This window comes from Lactuca serriola, chromosome 5 (genome assembly GCF_051521515.1).
Source record: "Lactuca serriola cultivar US96UC23 chromosome 5, Lser_US96UC23_V15, whole genome shotgun sequence".
NCBI classification, from domain to species: domain Eukaryota; kingdom Viridiplantae; phylum Streptophyta; class Magnoliopsida; order Asterales; family Asteraceae; genus Lactuca; species Lactuca serriola.
Window position 1 is genome coordinate 51,016,357 of NC_136412.1, and position 10,597 is coordinate 51,026,953.

General features: G+C 32.6%; 1 protein-coding gene across 1 annotated transcript; it reads left to right on the plus strand.

Annotated features, from left to right (window-relative positions):
* The first annotated feature begins 1,390 nt into the window (after positions 1 to 1,390).
* On the plus strand, positions 1,391 to 3,975 carry LOC145052471 (RHOMBOID-like protein 12, mitochondrial). Its single transcript, XM_079000297.1, has 8 exons — positions 1,391 to 1,956; positions 2,095 to 2,218; positions 2,309 to 2,428; positions 2,561 to 2,671; positions 2,839 to 2,883; positions 3,037 to 3,141; positions 3,227 to 3,268; positions 3,555 to 3,975. Exons 1-8 carry the CDS (start codon positions 1,589 to 1,591, stop codon positions 3,642 to 3,644), a joined length of 1,005 nt encoding a protein of 334 aa, XP_078856423.1. The 5' UTR covers positions 1,391 to 1,588; the 3' UTR covers positions 3,645 to 3,975.
* Positions 3,976 to 10,597: the final 6,622 nt, after the last annotated feature.

Consider the following 10,597-nt stretch of genomic DNA (forward strand, 5'->3'; position numbering starts at 1 on the left):
CTGAATCATCTTTTGAATCCTTTGCATGCCCTTGTTCATCTTTTTCATCATGTTCTTCTTCAGCTTCAACCTCTCTTTCAAACTCACCCATATTTTGATATCCATCACTACTAAAAGGCTTAAAATCATCTAGCATTTCCCTATGATTCTGGCAATTAATATCAACTGTAATTTCTTGCATTGTATCAGTTTCTTTTGGTACAGGGAAATACGAATCATCCTTAAACTCATTAACCATGTCTTGTTTGTTTGGGTCAAAAGGAACTAGGGGCATGGAATAATCATACACACCATCTTCTCTCTGAGCTTGATTAGCTTATTCTTTAAGTGGGACATTCATGTCTAATTTCTTGCTACACGAACCAATTCCCTTCTTCTTAGGCCTAATCCTATTAAGCTCTGGAGAAGGATCATTATCCAGTTGCTCAATAACAACTTTACTCGGGGACATGAAGTAAGTATGAAGTCTTGTAGAACCATGTTCAACGTACACATTAATCACTCTGTTTTGAGGGACAAATTGAGTCATAGATCATATAACGTCTTGATCATTTCCTAGAGCCTTCGATCCAAAATCTAAGTCTAGATTAGGAATTCTATAATGATAGTACATTGTGTCATCCACAGAATACCCTATCTCACGAATCATGTCATTTAGATCATGAACTGAAAAAAGATCAGTGTCAACAAAGTCATAGAATGCCAACCTTCCCTCAACGTACTTTCTTCTTGGGAACTTTGAAAAAAATCCACCATGATGTATCTTTAAAGTGAAGAAATTTTCGTGACCATCTGAAAAAGAAAAATGATGAGCCTTGAATATATAAACCAAGAAACACCAAACAAAAGATGAAACAACTTACTGTAATCTTTATCAAGGTCGGGTGCAATTGTATGAGGACCACGTAAATTCCACATACAAAGTACCATTTTCAGTTGATAAAACCTAAAATCGGATGAGAGGGATGAATATGAAGATCGTCAAGATGATCAGTAAGCTAAGGTGAAGAGGATATGAATGGGGTTTCTTGGACTCTGCTTAATGAGGATAGGTTAATGACGTATCGCTGCCTAATCCATCTTAAATGAGCGCCAAACGTAAAAAGACGAATATACCCCTAACTTAATGACCCCAAACGGCTACAAATTGACGGTGTTATGAAAAAGGACCTCCAATGCAACTTTTACAAACCACAATGGCCAAACGCATCAAAAAAAATAGATAGGGACTAAGTTTGTTACTTTTGACAAACCACAGGGACCATTTTTGTAATTTTGTCTAATATATAATTACGGTTTGTGAATTTTTGTTTTTTAGGAATATAAACTAGATTACGAAGCGAACGTTCATATATGTTGAGACAACAATTTATTAACCTAAATAAAATCAATTCTTACCGATACGAACTAAACTTTTACCCTAAAATAGTAAAATATCACTTTTCATTTGGGAATTGGGAATAAGGAATTGGGAATTAGGGTTTGAAAGGTTTGTTTTTTGATCCGCTTAGCAATCGAGTACTTTAAGTCCAAAGAGTAACCAACTTTCAAAGATCGTGAGGGGTTCGTTATCGTAGATCATCACACTATGCAGAAGCTATTCTCCCTCAAACTAATTACCAGAAACCCAAGAAAAATTGCTTCACAAACCTTACGATCAAACCCATTCCCTCTCCACCGGGCCCCCGATGTGCCCCCACATCACCACCACCTCCACCACCGTGGTTTCTCTCATTATACCACTTCTCCACAGCCATTGCAGCAAGCACCCACCAACTGTTTGATGAAAGTCCTTTCAAACCAAGTTCTTCTAAAGCGGCTCTTGCCTAATGCGCTTTTGAAACTGAAAGCTACAAGCAAAATTTTCGTGGATCATGGTGAACTTGGGTTTGTAAGAGCTCAATTCAGAAGACAAAGCTTCCAATTCGATCAACCTATTAGTTACCAAAAAACATGGTAATTGCTTTTGTCTATCTTCTGTTATCAATATCACCAACGATTTGTTAAGTGTTTGCTACACGACATGAACGTTTCTAGTTTTTTTTCCCCTTTCTAAATAAAAAGATCAGTCTACAATTCTTCTTATTAACACAGGCAGTCGCAGTTTAGAAGGAGACTCACCAGCGATGGTGTGGTAATAGGTTTAATCGTGACAAATGTAGCTGTTTTTCTGCTATGGAGAGTTGCTGATCGTAAGTTCATGATGCAAAACTTCATGGTGAGTGATTCAGTTCTCTTTATGCTTATTAACATCATAACCTAATTCTTTTATGAGTATTACTTTATTTGAATTATATCATTTGTGCAGATACAATTGGACAACTTCAAAAGTGGACGATTCCATACCATGATAACTGCTGCTTTCAGTCATATTGAAGTTGGACATATCATCTCGAATATGATCGGGCTTTATTTCTTTGGCAGGAGTGTGAGTGTGCATGCCTTTAAATAAATGATATGCTTAAAAAGTTTTTAAGAAAATAACACCACACTTAAGAAATGGAAGGGCAAAAAACCCTTAGTTTTGTTAACTTGTCCTTTTTGACAAATCATTGAACAGATTGGACAACAATTTGGGCCTGAATTTCTGCTGAAGTTATACTTAGCTGGGGCTTTTGTTGGTTCAGCCTTCTTTCTTGTGCACCATGCTTTTCTGGCTCCATCATCAAAGGTAAGTTGTTGCATAAATTGGTAAAAGAGTGAAACATTGTTATATTATTCGGTAAAAAAGTGAATGATTGTTGCATTATTTGGTAAAAAAGGCTAAACATTATTATTGCATAAATGAAAAAGCAAAACATATATTGATATATTTTTTCGTTTGTTTAATAAATACAGGACAGACGATTATTCGAACCCGACCCTTCAAAAGTTCCAGGGCTGGTATGCTAACATTCCTATTTAACAAAAAAAAAAAAATAGTAACACTGACACATGATATAAACAATATATATATATATATATATATATATATATATATATATATATATATATATATATATATATGAGTTTGTATATGCAATTTTGTGATTTTAGGGAGCAAGTGGTGCAGTGAATGCTATTATGCTTCTTGATATATTCCTTTACCCAACAAAAACTATATATCTTGAATTTATCATACCAGTTCCTGCAATCTTACTGGTAAATAAATTGACTTTCATTTTAACGCAACAATCATATAAATTTAGTTTTTGACTTTTCCCATTGTTGCGTGTGATTATTTCAGGGCGTATTTTTAGTTGGGCATGATATGATGAGAATACTAGAGGTACCATAATTTATTTGATATGTTAGGGGTTGTTTGATATGTCTCTTACTGGGTCTCTAGTAAATGGTTGAGTCTGACTCGGTAAAATTCAGACTGTTTGATACCATATGCTTGGAAGCTTATGACTCGGTCCTGACTCAGATTCAGATTCGGGGCTGAGTCAACTTTGACTCAACAACTATTAGACAATCCTTTAGTCTCTTTCTTTTTGGCTTTATATAGAAAGAAAGAAAGAACGACTTAATACAGAAAGTTAGGTAATTGGTATTACGATGAACTGTTTCAGGGAAATAGTCAAATCTCTGGGTCTGCACACTTGGGTGGTGCTGCGGTGGCGGCGATAGCTTGGGCACGGTTGAGGAAAGGGCGGTTTTGACTTATGAATTCTTTTAGTTAAACTAGATTTATTTGACTTAAAAAGAGTATATAGATTCTATTCTAAGATAGGCTAAGGGTGTTGTTTTTGCCTAACTTTCACACTCATTTGGGCCTATTTATTAGGGAGTTTAAATATCAATTCTTAACTATGGACTAGAGAACCCATTTGATTGATACTTGTATTTAATGGGTCCAGTTAAATAGGGTTTAGTTCATGGGTCTCGTTTATACTTTATAAGAAGACTAACAATGGTTTTGAGTTGAAAGTAGGTTTGAAGTTGGACCAACTCCAAGCTCTATGATATATACTTGAACGGATTGCTTTTTTAGGTAGTGTTCCAATAAAAGCATTTTATATAGTTTTCTGCCTAGGTATTTATTATTTATACGTCTATTGAACCTATTATAATATTTTTCTATGATTCCAAAAGAAACATCATCATGACAAACAACAATAATAACGAACCAAAGTTTTTTCAAACAGAATAAGAGGTAGGCAACCTCTATATGTGGAAATACTATTTTCATCGACGACATTTGACATAAAATAATATGAACCAATACCGGATGATTTCATGCATATTTAACGTCTGTCCACAATAAAAAAAACAACCATGTATGACTTAACTAAAAGAGGAACAACAAATTTTGGGATTTAATAATGAGTGATGTAATTTCGATGTAGTTTGTAATGTTGCAACAAATTTGTAATGTCACAACAAAAGTTTGCGAACCATTTGATAAAATGTTTGGCCGGGACTTAGTGTAGGGTGAGGAGACATCCAAATCCCATGTAACATGACATTGGGGGTTGAATTCAATGAAGAAAGCTCACACTTGAATTGGAACACACACACCTAGGTTAGTTTGTTCGGACCTACAGTGGGAAGGTTGAATGTATATATTCTTAATAATTCATTTGATAAAAATGCGAGCAGATACATGAGTAAATGAATTACATATATGATCGTGAAGTGTAGTTGCGCTTCAGAAAGTTAGGACTTGCTTTTATACGATGAAAGAATAGATTGAGAGACTCGGTTTAATAATAGTGTAAGGATCTTCAATTATATGATCTATTTAAACATATTTTTCATGTTTACAAATGAGTTGACGGGTTCAATTCTTAGAACACCCGATTCTCGAATATATAGAATGTGTTATATACTAATATGAAAATTCAATCTATTCAACATTTTCATATACCGAGTAAGTTTGGTTTTTCAAATCTTGTTTGTGTAGATTCATGGTTACACTAAAATTATGGTTTGGGGATTCTTTGTGATTTTAGTATGGCTAGATCATTTTAGTATAATTGGAATTTACAATATTATCAATATATTTCAAGTCTTGATTTTAGTCAAGTTAAAAGGTACGGAGTGCAAATTTGTATATAACAAGTTTGTTCTCGGTACGATCACATTGATAGAAATAGTGAGTATTAAAACTATCGATGATGATTATTTAATTTTATTAACAATCACTTAGAAAACTACATGAAAATAATGAGTATTAAAACTATTGATGATCATTTATTGCTAATAAATGCTCGGTTATCAATAGAATTTGAACTCATATAAATAATCTAGTACATGATTTGTTATGACTATCTTGATTTGAGATAGTTACTTGAAAGGTTATCATCTTAATTTAGATTTCATGATACCCAAACATAGGGTCGAAATCTTATATTCGGTTAGTGATTTACACGATCCTTTATGTAATCTAGGAAACCTCTCACCCTATATTCCTCCCAAACTCCAACAAACAAACACACACATGTGGATCCAATGTAGACCCCGAAGTAGCCCGAGATGCCCCTTAACTTTTTTAATAACTAGTGTAACTTTTTTAGGAAAAATTCATTCTATGTAGTAGGGGTGAACATGGGTCGGTTTGGATCGGTTTTGACCTAAAACCGAACCCAACCCAATAAAATCGGTTTTCAAAAATATAAAAACCGAACCATGAACCCAAACCGTCGGTTCGGTTTGTCGGTTTTCAATTTCTTCATGGGTCGGTTCCGGGTTTAAACCCGAACCCAATGATAATCCCAATTAAACTAATTTGAGGCTTGATAGAGGTTAACGATTCCTTATATTAAGGGTGAAACATGCGCAAATTGCAAATTAAAATAGAAAACTTAGGGAAAACTTTGGCAAACAGCAAGATTCGAACCCTTGACATAATGTTCAAGGGGAAGGCGCTCAACCGCTGGGCCAAGAGTGTGTTTGTATATCTAATTTGCGCCTTAGATATATATATTCTTATGATTACATATAAAAAACATGGCACTCAACCATTGAGTCGGTTTCTCGGGTTGGGTGGGTCGGTTTCTAGGCAAAAACCGAAACCGAACCCGATTTTCCGGTTTTTAAAAATTTGAAACCCTAACCGTCGGTTTTGCTTCGGTTTCGGTTTTATCGGTTTCGGTTTCGTCGGTTTTGATCGGTTTCCCGGTTTCTTGGTTCGGGTTTGCTCACCCTACTATGTAGTGTATATATACTTAATATAAATATGTTTAGCGAAATAATAACAAAAGCTGTTGTTAGCTATGGCGTTATGACGTTTTTTTGGAGGTTACAAGGTTGGATTTTCTTCCTAACATTTCTTTTATTTTCGCAGCCATATAAAAGGATTTTATATATCATTATATTGATTTTATTTTGTTTATTGGTTTCTATCTTATATCCCTTCAACTTGTTTCTTATAATTCTAAAATTGTCCCACATTAGTCATAACATGAAACATAGCTCATATACATATCTTATATAAACATCACAAGTTTCTTAATTTTCAACATACTAAACTTTCGAATGAGTTTGAGTTTGAAAAACTGAGAAACTGAACCCATCGATTTAGGATACCTCTTTACTTTGACCTATATATATATATATATATATATATATATATATATATATATATATATATATATATATATATATATATATATATATGTGTGTGTGTGTGTGTGTGTCATGTTCGTTAAGCCAATATTTCATAATATATTTGTATGTCTTTTTTGATCTCCACCGCAAACATTGAATATGAGTCCTTCGGAATAAACCAAGTTCATTCTGAGATATACTTAAACATATAAAGAAGAATATTTATTGGAACCAAATGTCTCTTACTAAAAGAGGTATATTAACTTGACGATGAATGTTCTTATTCATCCTCTCCTGTTCAACTCTTAGGGAGGAGGGAGTCGTTCCTTCCCAACCCACCGAACCCACCGCCACATCAATTTCTGTCTCTTTTTGAACCCACTCAATTAAAAAAAATATAAAACAATTAAGGTACAAGTTTTAAAACACATGGTACAAGAGAAAATAAGAAAGAGAAAATAGAGAGAGATAATGAAGTGAGTTAGTGAAACCAATCAACCCACTCGTTAAAGCGAGAGTGGTACCGCCGATGACTCTATTACTAATTAAGATTTTACCTTTGATTGTTTTGTATTTTTTTTAATTGAGTGGGTTCAAAAAGATAGGATTTCCGTGTGTTGTGGGTTGGAAAAGATGAAGAAAAATAAAAAAGAAAAAATGATATGACGGTAGGTTCAGTGGCTTGGGAGGGAATGACTCTTTCCTCCCTTAGAGCTTGGACATTAGGTCTTCCTCAAGTGTAAACCTTGAGACGTAGTCCTGAATCCTATCTTGGATTTATTCATCCTGAAACGTTTCACAGTTTGCTTTTAGTGAGTCCATGATTTTTTTGACCTATCTCTGTATATCTTGATTCTCAATATATATGTCGTTTCTCTTAGATATTTTATATAGAAACATTTACACAACAAAAACTTGACAAAAAGCATACATTATATAGTACCCGTTAATAAATCTAACTAAGAAATATAATCCATAATTAAAGTGAGTTATCCTATTAAGAATCAATCCTTGGTGCACCCTAATTTACACTGGAAACGCTTTGTGTCGTTACCCTTAGTGCAAAGGGGGTGGTTCTCATCTCATCGTCTTGTTTTTGTCTCTCTTTCCTTTTCAAATTTATTTCTTCTTTATACCTTCAAACTTCTTCCTTTCTCCTCCTTTTCTTTTCTTTTTCCTTTTTCGAAATTTCTATAATAGTAAATATTACACCCGTGATAGTGTTTGTGGTGGGAGGTGGTTCAGAATTGTTTTGCAAGTCGATTACCCCATCATGTATTTGCTATGAACACGTCTTATCATTGAAACATCAATTATTGTTTCACTTTCATTGATATTGATTTATATCCAAATTAAAACTCAAAGTATTCAATTATTATTCTTTTTGTCTCTAATTTCAGAGGCAAAGTTTGAAATAATATGTGCTACAAATTTTGTTTAAAGAGAGAATCTTTTGTTTATTGGTATTTCCACATTAGTATGTGTACCTTCAATTTGTTCCCGTTTTTGGAAAGTTGGGTTTATGCAATAAAGAAGCGATAGGGTTATGTTTTACACAAATATTAGTTGACCTTTTTAAAAGTCAAACAAAGTGAATCTTTTTATCTTGAAGTTTTCTTTCATGCTATGTTTTTCGTTTTAATGTATTTCCATTGAACTCTTCATCATTAATACTCTTCATTTATAAATAATAGATTACCAGAAATAAATAGATATACAATCATTTTTAAATTTTAATATTTGTTAAACAAACATAAAAAAAATGTAACTTTTACAATATGCAGATATGCACACTTTAATATGCACCCGCAGATTTTTCAATTAAAACATCACCGATGTATTTTTATGCAAACATCTTGAGAATTCGTTAAAAAGTAACCTTTTTAACGTACACATATGTATATTAAACAAAATACATTTTTTGGCTTGCATTTGTGTACAATTTGGTGTTTTGATTAAAATTCATAATTTTAAGAAAAAAAAATCTGAGAAAACCAAAGTTCATCATTTGGTGGTTTTTTTATTTTCACCTATTTCGTTTTTTGGCCATATTTTTTTTTCTTTGAATTTTTTTTAAGAAACCAAAGTTTCTAAAATTTAATTATCTACAAAATGAGCACAATCATGAAAATTTGAAAACAATATTTATTTATTTATTTTAATAAAAAACCTAGAAAAAAAAATTCTCTAAAAAATCATAACAATTTAATAGATACTTTTAGTCAATATACTAGTGAGTTTGTAAAATAAATATTTCAAAAATAAGTTTTTGAATTATTTATTTCTAATTTTAAGAATATTAGTTTTTTTTTTTAAAAAAAATGTTGAAGATAATATGATTTAAACTATGATGATTCAAAACATTTATAATCCAAAAAAAAACTTTTGATTCTAACTTGTTTATGATCTAAAAATATTTAGACTCTAATATTTTATAATCCTTAATTATATCTTTTATGATTCAAAATTAAATGATTCAAAATATACAATGACTCATAATTTTTCTGAACGAAAGCCTTATTTAATTGAATATCTTATTGATCTAAAATCATATGATTAAAAAATGATTTGATTTAAAATACTACGATTCAAAATAATTTGATTCAAAATTTTATGATCCAAGAATAATATGATTCAAAAAAATTAAGAACGGAAAGTATTATGATCCTTAATATTATTGTTATTTAAGATTTTATAACTGTTAAACTTAAAAACTCAAACCAATATTTAGTTTAAAAAATATAAAATATCAAAAAATAAAAATAAAATAAACAAAAACACTAGTATCTTCAAGTATGCAGTAACGATATTAAAAAAAATAAAAAATAAAAAATAAAAAAAGAAAAATATATATTTAAAAAAAACAAAAAAAAAAAACGTTAAAACCGTGCATATATATATATATATATATATATATATATATATATATATATATATATATATATATATATATATATATATATATATATATAAACGAAGGTATTCGTGCTTGGTTGAGGGCTCAAGATCAGCCTCATGAAAACCTTATATTTCCTAACTTATAATTTATTCTATTTTATAGAGCAACTCGACGAGTTGGGGCTCCCAAACTCGTCGAGTAGAGATCATAAGGGCCGCGTATTTTAAGTGACCTACTCGACGAGTTGGGAGGACTCAACTCGACGAGTAGGCTGACAAACGTGAAACCTTAATTTTCGGGGTTTGCACCATATTTAAACATCTTAACCCCAAGGTGTTGGCCTAATTTCCAGCCTCCAAGTTCGTAACCCTAGATCTCGAAACCCTAAAGCTATTATGAGTGTTTGTGAGCCATTTTAAATGTTTTAGTGTGTGCTTAAAGCCATTGGAAGAAGGAAAAGCTTGAGGACACAATAATGAGTTGATAGATCCAGAATCTTTGCCTCATCCACGACATTTTGCTGGTATAAAGCTTGAACCTTGCCTTGTAGTTGAGTAGATCTCCTTTTTTGGGGTTATTTGCTTGGTTTTGTCTAAATATCACGGTCCTTGGGAATGGGACGTACCAAATGGGTTGACACTTCAGATCTAAGGTGTTGAGGGGTTTTCATGGCATAAAGATGCAAACTTTATGGCCATGGAAGTGCCATGCAACCTTTAGACCATCATTTTGGCCTTTTGGAGCTTCTAATGGCCATGCATGTAGAGAAGGCTGGGACTTTACATGATCTTCTTGTCCCTAGAGTCCAGATCCAGGACCTCATGGTCTACCTTGTAGTTTTGGTGGTGTTTGGATTAAGACTTTGGCCATTTTGGGTTAGGGTTTGAGCTTAATCCCTTTAGGAAAGGTATTAATGGGTAAATTTGGAAACTTTACCTTTTTAGAGGCATTTCTAGTCTAGGTCTAGAGTATAGGGTGTAAATCTGAAGAGTAAGGGATTAATGCATTAAGAAGGGCTAACAGACTGAAGAACTCGACGAGTTGGGTTGAAGTGTCCCGATTCTGTTAAAAAGGAAGAACTCGACGAGTTGCAGGAAAACTCGATGAGTTGGATTGCGATTTCACAATTTTGTGATTCATGGGAACTCGGCGAGTTGAAGGGAA